This window comes from Chelonoidis abingdonii, chromosome 9 (genome assembly GCF_003597395.2).
Source record: "Chelonoidis abingdonii isolate Lonesome George chromosome 9, CheloAbing_2.0, whole genome shotgun sequence".
NCBI classification, from domain to species: Eukaryota; Metazoa; Chordata; order Testudines; family Testudinidae; genus Chelonoidis; species Chelonoidis abingdonii.
The window spans coordinates 81,952,109-81,964,802 of record NC_133777.1 but is presented as its reverse complement, the minus strand read 5'-3'; the positions used below and the strand labels follow the sequence as shown (position 1 = coordinate 81,964,802).

Below are 12,694 nucleotides of genomic sequence, written 5' to 3'. Positions count from 1 at the left end.
ACAAAATTACAGGAAAATTGAACACCATGAAAAATATTCCCCATTTGTTACAATATACCTACATAGGATAGCATGGCTTTCATTTCTTCATCACTTCTGACAGTAATCCGATCACCGTCCTCATCTTCATCTGATAAAAAAGTATTACATTCATTAAGTGAAAAGCCATTTACAGTTTTTAATAAATCAATTATGCCTGTTTACTCCACCTGAACAAAGGAATTTCTACAAACAAATGAAAATAAACTCAACGAGCAAGCCAATTATACAAAAAACCCTGAACCTTGAAATGACTGTTGACATCATCCTCGTCTGGGGCCTAGACATGTGACGTGGAAAAAACAAGTGAGGAAAACAAGACCAAGCAGCTGAAGGACTTGAGACGCAAAAGCACAAAAGGAGGACAGCAGATCATTCTCTAACCGCATATACCAAAGTAATCCCAAATGCACATAAACAGAGGCTATAATTACATTTCAAGAGCGGGGACAAGAACAAAGCACTCGAAACTTTGCTCTCTCAATTTACAATGCTAGCAGAACCTCCCTGTGGAATTCCAGTCTATGCACAGTATATTACTCCTTATGCAAATCCATTAAGTCATTCTGGTGACACTGTAAACTCAGAGTGAAGATTGAGTGGTTTCTTAATGGGTCTAGGTCTCCCAAGATGGAATTAAGTTTATTCAGTTTTGTTGAAAGAAAGAACATAATATCAAAAACCTGATGTGTTTTCTTACCGCTACATCCTTCTTAGTCTAAAATCTTCTGTCTTTACATCAATTCTTTCCTGTCTCATGCTCATCTGCCTCCTGTCATGCTTCTTCCTCCTGATACCTGTCAGGAAGCACAGGTTTCTACCACACCTAACAACAACAGTAGCTTTACCTTTAAACAAAATTAAACCAGCACATGATCATTCATTTGTATGTCCATATATATATACACATCAATTTAGACTAGTGCCAAACTTCATGTGCATGCACGTTTGTCTGGGAGGATTTGTGCACAGTACAACTGTAAGAGAAAAGAGTGAGTGGTTCACGAACAGTGCAATGTAATCACACCTTTGTAATAAGAGCTAAGGTACAGACATGCATACACACAGCACTGCATACCTTGTGACACAAGGAAAGATGCTGATGTAGATTTGGAGGCAGAGGAAAGAACAAGAAGATTCAGAAAATGTAAAGCGAGAGATTTTAAAATATATATATTTTAAATTAGGATCTAACATTGGAATAAGTTTTCCAAAGGCATAAGGCAGGATTCGATCTCCATTAACAATTGTGAAGTATTCAGACACTCCTGTGATGCGAGACGCACAAGTAATCAGATAAATTGATCAGAACCTCACTCTCAATCTGTAGCAACATATAATTTTTTACTGATTTACCTTTTTATTGATTTGTTTCCCATCTTTGCCCACCATGATTTAAATTCCTCTTTCTTTCTGAAGTTTGTACAATTAAGATACAATATTCCTTTAACAGTTATGTTTCCCCAGATTTGGAAATTGGATTTTCCTTTTACTCTATCTACAGTGTGACTCAGGGGTATGATTCCCCTGCTCATATTTATTTAAGGCAGTACAAGCGTAAATAGCAGTATACGTAGTATAGCTGTAGTATTATGGGTGGTGGCAGCAGAGGCTTGGCTGAGCTCTGCTGAGTACATATAAACCCATCTGAAACCAGTGGGTTTGTATCATGGGGATGCTGCTATTTATACTCATGCTAGCTCAGTGAGCGCTAGCAAACGTATGAGGACACGAGCAAGGGAATTATACACCTAGCTCATGGCACAGATAGCGCCTCAGACTCAGTGATCTTTCTAAACTACATTCCATAAGACATTTAAATTTTAAGCTAAAAAATGAGGCAGTGTTAAAGGCATGTATATTTGTAAGCTGGAGGGGTGGGGAGAGATCAACCACACATGTGGTTTTGGGCTGGGATTTTCAAAGAGACTTAGACACCCAATTCTCATTGGAAGCTGATGGGAGATGGGTGTCTGACTCGCTTAAGTCCCTTTAAAAAAAAACAAAAAAAATCACAGCCTTGGCACAGAACATCACACAAAATGTGTGACTATTTCCCTGGATGAAAATTAACCTCTACTCATAATTACACACATTAGTTCAGCAACGGATATAAATTAGTTGGGCAAAGGAATGTGTTCATTCTTTTTTGAAAATCTAGCAGAAAACTCCATAGCAATAATGAAAAAGAGCAAAAAGAGCTCAGAGGGGAAGAAATAACAGGGTAATAGTATGTAACTGAAAATACTTAGAGAACTAGAGTTTATAAATCTACCAGAGCAGACTCACAAGACACTGGAAAGATGGCTTTGAACAGAGACATGGCTGGCACGTAACAGTCTGTAACAGTCTTGAGGATGCATGAAGATTTAACTGGCAAGTTGCCAGGCTGTTAACAATGCTCTCTGGAGTGACCAACCTGTACCAACTTGTTTTACCAAGAACGATGAAAAGATTTGGAAGAGTTAGTGAGTTGAAACTGAATGTTTCCTTGCCTGAAAGCATATAAGAAACAGAAAAGGGAGGAGAGGTTTGTAAAACTACAACTTGGCTGAAAACAAAGTTGTTCTAGCATGAGAATCAAACATTGAAGAAAGCTGCCAAGAGTAATGACTACAATGAAAGCACTGTAAGCAGAGAGGGGATCAGAAGTAAAAGGAGATGAGCAAAAAATATATTTAAAAAGGACAGAGGAAGACCAGAGTTGTTAAACAAGTCAGGCTTAAGAGAAAAATAAAAACAACTGATACTAGAAACATCCAAGGGTGTGTACCTGACAAACTCACACAGCCCACTGGAAAAACATCCTCGGATCTCCAGGGTCATACAGGAGTAGATTCAAACGATATGAAAATAGCTCCAGAGTATCAGAACTGTGAAAACTCCTTACAGTTACATGAAGAATACAGGAAAGACACAAACATACTGATGAAAGGCAGAAGATATTAAAAGAAAGCAAGTCTAAAACAATCCAGGCAATTTTTTCTTAATTGGAGAACATATTTCTTATGTTAAATAAGGAGATTCTTTTGCCATCCTACCAAAAAATATAACTGGGAATAGCCCCCAAACTGGCTATAGATGATGCACTGATTCAGAGAGAAGAATTCCAAGCTTGTCTACTTGCCTAGAGCACAACAATATGATTTTCCAGCACGTTAGGGAAGCAAAAGTAGAACCAAAAAGCCTATGTACTGGCTGGATTTTGCTAATGTCACTTAAAATGGAGGAAAAAATCCTAGCAAGATACCAAATAGAGTGCAGCAGATGGTAAACAAATATTATGAAGCAATCTTAGCAAAATCTGCAGTGTGTCACAAATACACAAAATGGCAGAGTTGGGATAAAAGGATCATAACAGGCCATATGTTGTTAGTCATTTTATTTGTAGCAACATGTAATACAATGATGAAATCCACATAAAAGTCCAATGGTAGAAGCAGCACAGCCCCAGGTAGAGGCTGCAATAGATGATACACTGTAGATAACAATAACTAAACAAACAGTAGAGGAGACTATACTAGCTGGCAATTATCTGTGTCTGGAAAGTAATCGAGCAGGTGAGAACGACATTTTTGCCAGTAAAATCTAGGCATTTGATATGGCTAGAGTAACCAGGAAATCAAGCATCAACATACATAACATATTTGAGATGCCAGCTAAATGGCAGGGGAAATAGTTTTGTGCAGATGTAAATGACAGACTAGAGACATGAACTGAAAGCACAGCAGCAGATGTGTATTTCCAGGAAAGTTCTACACATGGTACCATTAATATGGGCTACTGCTCTGATTGCAGGGACTCTTACTGGTGCATGAAGTTCAAACAAAGCTAATGTGTGATATGGGAAATAGGTAACAAAAATCAAAAAATTATAAAAGAAATGGTAAGGTCTGGAGCCTGGTTTTGCTCAGGTCCCTATCGCAAGTCCTAGGTTTTACAATGGGGAAGGGCACATGTCCCAGGCTTGGGGGAAATGGACATTTACAAATACAGTTCTTACCCACAGGATATGTTTTTTAGTCGAAAACAAACATGCGGAAGCAACAAAAGCACTCGAAGACTCACAAAACAATTATTTCCTTTAATTTTCTATGCCCATAATTATCGATCAAGCACAACACAACCAAGTACTCTGCGCCTTACCTTCTATCATAGATACTCTCTCACTTCCAGCATTAATATACATCATGCAGATTCACAAACCAGATGCAACATCCCATGGCTCTTTTTGTAGACCCACGTCTACCAGCACAAACCTTTTGCAGAAAATTGGTGGAACCTTTCCTCTAGCACAGACTCGTGGCACCCATAATAATTGAAATATTAGAAAGGAGCGGTAGAAAGCCTATCCACTCTTAAATAGACTACTGATCTTATTGCCTGAGGCAGAGAAGTTTGACTGCCCTTCACAAATTCTTCTTGAAAACAATGCCATAGGAGCCAAAAAAGATTTAAAAAGTGCAAAGAGTTACAAAAAGAAAGAAAGAAACTAAGCAAGTCGGTATCGGTCCCAAATATGAATCAATGGAGTAAATGAGCGCTTTGTTACAGACTTCAATTACAGTAGGATCTTACCCTATTTACAGAACCCTGTAAACTTTGTATTTTTTGCAATTTTTCATTGGGGGGGGGGGGAATTTCCAATTACATTTTATCCATTAAAAATCTTTTTACTTATTACATTTACATTAATAAAATACCTCAAATGATCCCATATAAAAAAAACCCTATGTCTAAACCATGTAAAAAAACCCACTTTATTTAGACTACACCATTTTCTTAAGCATTATTGCATAGTATTGAAAGGTTTTAGGAATTAAAGGCAAGCATAGATCAGTACTCCTTAAATATTCCCTATGGCCTCTTCAGCCCCCATGTCTCAGCCTCCCCATTAGTTCAAAGGACCCCTCCCCTAGCCTCCTTTACATATTCCCCCAACCCTACTGAAATCAAGGCCCTTGGGGAGGGTGGCAGGCCCTGTCCCCAGGGGTGGGAGGCCCTAGGGGAGATGTTGCAGACCAACCTTGCCTTGCACGCACCCTGCAGTGGCAGTGCCTGTCCTGTGGGGCTGAGCCCAGCTCCCCACTCCAGGTGTTGTGACCTGGAGCACGGGATCATAGTACTGCTCAGGTTTGGCCCAGCCATCATCATAACAAAGAAAAGAAAAAAGGAAGAATGTCGATAAGTTGGCCAACATCTTTAACTTGTAGAGGAAGGAAGGAAAATAAAAGACTTGGCATCTCATAGGCATTCTTCTAATGGAAGAAATTGCTACCTCCTCCCACAGAGCATTCTTTGTTCCTTAGGGCAGGGAAAATGTAGACTCCAGCCCTCCCATCATTACAGAAACCTATTTAAAACAAAACCAAATCTTTTTCTGTTATTGGAGAGGCATGCGACCCTCAACACCTGTGGTACAACTGTCAAATCCAGCCTTATGAACATGGGATATCATCTTCCTAGATCCAAAGAAACAACTGATCTCAAAGACAGATAATAGAGGCAGTCACCCCACCACAACAATACATGCACTGTACCTGACTGTCATGTTATGACACTTATCTTCACATGTCAGAAAAGAGATCATCTCCTCATATAAGAGCGTAAGTAGGGTAAGATCTCAGCAATCATTATTCTTCTCCAGCCTCACCAACCTATAATGGCTATAGTATGCAGAAAACTCCTTTTCCAGTGGAAACCAAGGGTTCATCCTCCATAACACGGTCAGTCTCCACTGAATTAAAAAGGAAAGGTCCCAAATCTAGTTAAGCCGGTGTTTCAATGCAGCAGTTACTATGCTCCCATGCCTGGTATTATTCTACACTTTGTGGCATATTTCTTTTAAAAGCTGCACTCTGCAGCTCTTTTGTTTTTTAAAGTGAGAATTAAATTTTCAAATTACAATCACAGATCTACAGGTACTTTATACTTTTCATTTAATTCGAGCCATATAATTGCAGTGAGGAGTCAGAGCATGATAAGGTCACGTTGGTAATTAAAGCTATATTGTAGAGATATGCTCACTCAAGATGTAATTAAATAATAAAATATTACTTAGCTCAGTATCATCATTAAACTTGCATTAATGTATAAATATTTAACTGTAACATATAATGAACATAAACATTATTTATTTAAAAAATGACAACTGCATAATGTGAGCAGAGGAGCCCATACCAGACATACTGCAGACAGAAGTTAAATAAGCTGTACTTACATTCAAATGCTGTTGTCGTTGCATCAGGCAAAACCTGTCCAATGACATCCTAAACAATGACATAGGACAGAATAAGCCATATTTCTAACTAGAAGTGCTCAAGACATTTCAGAGTACATTAAACTTAACTGTTCCTCTATTACAGAGAAAAGAGACTTTAAACCCCTCTTTCCCAAAATTTTAGCGGAGGATTCAAAGCAGTTTCAATCAGTCTCTCACTTCCTGTTCCCTACACCCCCTAGAAGGAAGAATAGTATTCCATTTTGCTTTTTCTTGCAATATAAAGAGTTTATTTTGTCCTTAGGGCATGAAAAATGCATGTGGAACTCCTCTTCAAGGCAAATCGTATAAACGGAGGTTTATAAATCATTTCTGTACTTGAGAAGGCACGCGCTCTCTGTCTTTCTACCCTAAACCATCACGACTGTTGGGGAGAGAGTGTTCCATTATTTTATAACTTGCTCAGCTTCTGTTTTCTGGTCCTTCTCCCCCACCATAAGTAGATTTGTGCCACCTCTGCAGCCCACATGGCTCTGAACAGCAGTGCTGGAATAACTTTTATAATGGGCATGCTGAGAGCCATTGAATCAAACTGTACAGTCTGTATATGATGGAAACCACTTGAAGCCAGGGGGTGCAACAGCTCCCCCAGTACCAGGATCTATAGATCTGAACAGCAGGAGGGACAATGACTAAAATCTTGTTGATTTCACTCTGCTGCTGCACAGGAAAGCTTTGAAGGATAGGGATGCACTAGAGATCCCTGCTGCAGGCTCACCAGAAAGCTCTGGTTTACATTTGGAATAGTCTCTCTTCAACCATATGAGCTATAACGTTTTTAGTATTATTATTTTAACTGAAGTTTAAATCCTGCATAAATACATGAGTGGATTCATAGTTGATCTGAAATAAGAAAAACACCCTGGTTGTCCAGTAAGAAATGAGGCCAAAGCATCAAAGAAGTGTAAATATTTCTCATCTACACACTGGACAGCATGTTTTATTTTAAGAAGTTTTTTCGCCCTTGCCTGAACTACTTCCACAACAATGATCTTCTAAGGACAAGATCAAACTGTATATATCAGAAGGCCCAGAAATGTAGAACTTCTGTGTATGTTACATATTTCAGTCTCAAATGGTGCATTTTTATGTCTAATATTTTAAACACATTTTCTATGCTAACTTTTTTTAAGATCAAAAACTGCAAGAATGTTTTTACCCTGGGTATACCAAAGTTACTCAAAATTCAGTGGAAGATCAGTTCATGCAGACCTTCTAGTCTACAATGTGTCATCAGCCAACAGTGAGTTTGCATTACATCACGTGGGGTATGGCATAAATGCATAGCATGATCTTTTCTTCCTGCTGTCTCATTTCTCATGTCATGCAAGCTTTTCACTGACAATGCCACAAACTGGTCAGGAAATAATAAATAAAGCTATTTATTGCAAATAAATTTTATGCACCTTGGAGTGCTCAGCATGTCACATTATTGGACCCTCAGTGATCCCTGTCCCATTTTTTTTCTTTTTTCCCTCTGAATAAAACTAAGAAATGAAATACGAGATGCAATATTAAAATAGGATAATTAATATAATGAAAAAGCAGCAAATATAACATTGAAGAGTTAACTGGGCCAAATTATAGATATAGAATTATTTCTTGCTCTTTTTATCTGAGATGCATTAAAATAAATTACCTTTATATACTACAGTTTAGATAACAGAGGATGTGCAACACAGATGACAATGATTCTGTGGAAACTTTGCACAGTCAAAAAGAAATCACAAAAATGTAGGCAACACAAAGTTCAGTATAGTGTTAAGAGAATTATTTGTGTTGTTGTTATTTCTAGAGACTGGTAGATGTTCTGTAGAACACTTGAGAAGATATAATCCCTGTCTGCAAGAGGTTACAGTCTAACTGCACAAATTCAGTACAAAGAACTAAGGTCTTGTCTACACACAAAACTTACACTGGTTTAACTAAACTTGGTTTTTAAAAAGAGATACTTAAATCCTGCAAATCCCTGCACAGGCACATTTCAATTGAGCCAATATAAAATGTGTTTTAGTTAAGCCATCACAAGCTTTGGGAGTCGACCACCACCGTATATGTGAGGAGAGGATGTGTGGGCTATGAGAAAGCACCATGTTTGAGGGCTCAGAGAACTCCAACTCAGGCTCTAAACTCCCAAAATTATGATTTACCATGATCACTCTCAGGTTACTAGCCTGCTTTATATTTTCACCTTAAAGTTCACATTTTACATTACCATTTGGGGGGAAAAACCAAAAAACCTAAAAAATCTAAATCCATTAATTTAAGATCTGTAAAAGTGGAGCAGACCACAAAACTGTCTCATAGTGAATTACTGGTAAGGTACCTTTATTCTGCTCAGCGTTCCACCTTGCTATTAAGTCAATGCACCAGGTGAAACACCGAACTTTAAAACATGAATTCATAAAATTAATCTGGGGTTAAGAACATACATTTTTCACCCAATGTATAGGAACCCTTACCCTCTAACATTTTGGAGCTCTCTCACTGACCCAAATTCAGGATATCCTAACTTTCAGCAGGGTACCATAAGTGATGTTAGAATGGAGAATCCCCACAACTCACAAACAATAAAATCCTATAAATCTTGCAGACAAATGTACAAGCAAATCAGTGTATAGAACAACTGGTGTTTTATCCAACAAAACAGAAGGCCATTAACTACGGAGAGAAAAGTCAGATAATGGTAGACTAAACAAGAAATCTGTCAAAACTGTTCTGTGGAAGACTGTAAAACAATTTGTATATGTAGGAAAGAAAACTGAACGTTTAAAACCTATTGCTTGTAGCTGGGTTTGCCTGGCTGTCAGTGGCCTTATTCACCTCACACTTAAAACAGCTTTTACACCAGTGTAATTCTATGGAATTCACATCAGTGTAAGTGAGAGAAGTATAAGACCCGCTCCTCCAGGTGTTCAGACTCCATGGTGATGAGACAGCATGCGAATCTAGACAGATTAATGAAAAAGATCAGTGCCCTGTACTCCACTTAGTAGTGAAAAATCTTTAAATAAATCTGTTTACTGATAACTTCAAAGTCTGCAAAACTGATATACACAGAAAATCACTCGAAGTGGTGTTCCAAACAGTAGCATTTAGGTCCCAATTCAGCAAGGTGCTTAAGTATGAGTCTAATTTTAAACACGTGAATAGTCCCAATTCTGTGTAATTACTTAGTGCCGAAAGATAGGCACAACTTAAGTACTTTTGTGAATTAAGGCCTTAATGATTTTTTAAACAAACATATCTGTACCATTCAGCTAATTATCAGTTCTCCTCCAAGATGCAATTCTTAAGAAGGAATATAACTGAATATTAAACTTAATGGGGGCATAGATTAGTGTGTAGAACAGCACACTAGGCATTAGGACTCAGATTTTTAAAGATATTAAGGTGTTTCTGCACTCAGCATTGCAATGCCAAACTGATTTAAGAACTTAAATCTCATTTGCAAAAAGGGATTTAAATATTAAAGAGACAGCTTTGGATTTCAAAGAGTAAAGATGTTAAATTTAAGAAAAAAATAATTTTATTTCACAAAATAAAGATCCTGCAGCATCCTGTGTTAAATAACCTGATATATTGTGTTCTGATTTGTTTTTCTACAAATTTTTAACCTCCTTAGGGTATGAACCTAGTCTCAAGCTGTTTTGTACCATACCCAGCACATTTCACAATGCACATTAAATTAACAGTTTTCTGATTATCAGAGATGCTGCGCATCTGCAGCTCCTGCTTACTTCATCTGGAGTTTTGCATGCTCAGCACCTCTGAGAAAGAGATCCTATAAATGTTATTGTTATTATTATTCAAGGTGTCCACCTGACCACTTAATTTCAGCTCCTTAAGGGCTTGTCTACACATAAAAGTTGTACCACTTTAATAATACCAGTATAGCTAAAGCGATATAACCGCCATAGTGCGAACAAAAAGTGCTTACATAACTTATTCCAATATGAGAAGGTGAATAAGTGATACAGATAAAAGGCATCTTTATATTTGTAAAACTGTATCCATTCTAGGGCTTTTCCTCATATAAATATTTTGGTTAAAAAAAAATCATACCCCTAAAAGGAAAGTTATATATGTGTTGACTAATATATGCAGACTAGCATATAAATATATATTATTAATAATATGTATTGTCTGCACCATATATATATATATAAAAATATATGAGTATGCATTAAGCACTGATACTGGTAAGCACAAATACTGTAACAGTGACATAGCCTAAAACTTATGCTAAGTTTCCCTTAGCACCTTGCATCTGCTGAAGTAAGCATTTGGCACAAGCAGATAGGAAACCTGTCAAAATCAAGATACATTTGTTCTATGTCTCAGTACAAGCTAGTGAAGTACCTTCACAGACCAGTACCTGAAATAGTAGTATCCAAAACAAAAATAAGAAAGGAACAGAACAAGAAGTTAGGGACCTGGAACAAACTAACAGGCTGGATTTTAGTGACATGTAAAGAAATGTGTAACTTGTAAAATCATATAAATTATACCAGCTGAAATGTGTATCTTGGGGAACACACCTTCTGCGTAAGGTGAATGTAACCCCGCTCCATGGAAATGCTCTTTGGAACTGGTATTGTATAGAATCTTTTTCCTGTACCATATTAACCTGACAGACACTGTTATTTGGACTCTTCAGTATTTGTCATAATGAAATAACAAACCAAAGCGCGATCAAGCAATTGACTATACAATTTATCAACAATCAGTAAAACTTCCAAGCCTAGACCCGGCCTCAGAATGCCCTGCCCTGGAAAATACCTATCCCTCTCCACTTAGCTTCAAGAGTGTGTCTGTTTACAAACTGGTTTAAATTACAATAATTTGACTGAAGAGACATTTAAATTTACTGTAAATATTGTTGGATGCAGGGTTGTTGTAGCCATGTCAGTCCCAGGATATTAGAGAGAGTCCAGGGTGTGTGTGTGATACTATAAAAATTGTCTAATTAATCAGTGTGTCCATCTGTCACATCCCATGTGTCCTGAGCAAGGCAGCTTCCAGAACAATGTTCCTCCAACTGAGACCTAAACTCCCTTTACATTAATAAAGAATCATTTAGCTACTGCACCCAACTTCATCACCCTAATTTTCCTACGGACAGTCAGGGGAAGGATAGAGAATCTGCATCCACAGTGCAACGCTGCTTGCTGATGCTAAGGGACATTTATGCTTTAGTGCAGTGGGTTTCAACCTTATTTCATTTGCAGACCCCTAAAAAATTTCAAATGGTGATGTGGACCCCTCTGGAAATCTTAGCCATAGTTTGCGGCCCCCCGGGGGTCTGTGGACCCCGTGCTTTAGTGCCCTGGAGGACGGGAAAGGCGTAACCAGCTCTGGGGCCCCTGGCCCAGGCACGGGGGGGCAGGGGAGGGAAGCCGGGCACCCCGGGGGGGGGGGGGGGACTCACCAGACGTCCCTGAAAGCGCGTCTGCGCGCGGGGTGGACGTCCAGTCAACGGCCGCCGCCGTCCGGGATGGTGATGCGGATGACGAGCGGCCGGGCTCTCATGGCGCGGGGCGGGCCGCAGCCGGGCACGAGCCACCCCCCGCCGGCGCTCACATGCTGGGGCCCGCAGCGCGGCCCGGGGGCGGCACTCGCCGGGGTCGATGCGCCGCTGGCCGGAGCTGCCACCTCCCCTCCCCGAGCGGTGACCGGCCTGCCCCGGAACCAAACCGCGGGAGCCGGAAAAGCGGGGAGGCGGCGCTAGGCTGGGGAGGGGCGGCCCACAGCCCCTTTCCCCCTCGCGCCCCTCGGCCCCCGGGGCGGCCCAGGCCCCCCTGCGGCCCAGGGCGGCCCAGAGCCCCCTTCCCCATTGCGCCCTTCGGCCAGACCCAGACCCCGACCCCCTCTCCCTCTAGTGGGCCCCAGGGCTCCTCCTCAGCCCCTGAGTCCCCCTTCCCGCACCCTGATGGCTCCCCTTCAGATCCTGTTTCTCCTTCCCCTCTACCCCACAGACACCCCATTGAACCCCCAGGGCTGCCCCAACCCTGAGTCCCCCCCTCACCCCGAGACCCACCCTGCTCCACATGGTCCCATTCTCCCAGGCCCAGCACCCCAAACACGGACATTGCTGCACAGGTGTCTTTCCTCTGATGACTTCCTCCTTCCCAGCCCCACATGCGAGTCCTTGATCTTTGCCCCTTGCTAGTTCAGAGATAGTTAGAACATTCCCAAAGGTTTTCTTGTCCCCAGTATTGCCAAACTCAAATGGTCAGGGGTCACGCATCAGCCCCCCAAATCATGAGATATTTGTAAAAAGGTGTATGGATGGTTAACCCATCTTCTGCTTTTTAAACTGCCCGTGCCCAGCCACAGAGTTTGTGTGATAATTACAATGTTGTCAACTCCTAC

The 12,694-nt window shown here is 40.2% G+C and overlaps 1 protein-coding gene across 5 annotated transcripts in view; it reads right to left on the bottom strand.

The window, feature by feature from the left end:
* The window catches only part of MAP2K5 (mitogen-activated protein kinase kinase 5), a 195,315-nt gene extending 183,315 nt beyond the window's left edge, over window positions 1-12,000 (bottom strand). For 3 of the 5 annotated variants that reach the window (XR_004371552.2, XM_075069740.1, XM_075069743.1), the window contains exon 1: window positions 6,260-6,303. Coding sequence is in view for 4 of the 5 variants with exons in the window: in XM_075069740.1 (XP_074925841.1) it covers window positions 6,260-6,283 (24 nt within the window). In the remaining variant the exon portion in view is untranslated. Of the gene's footprint in view, window positions 1-62; window positions 131-739; window positions 837-6,259; window positions 6,310-11,750 lie in introns of those variants that run through there. The other 2 variants (XM_075069741.1, XM_032764314.2) reach the window with 2 other exon arrangements.
* Window positions 12,001-12,694: the final 694 nt, after the last annotated feature.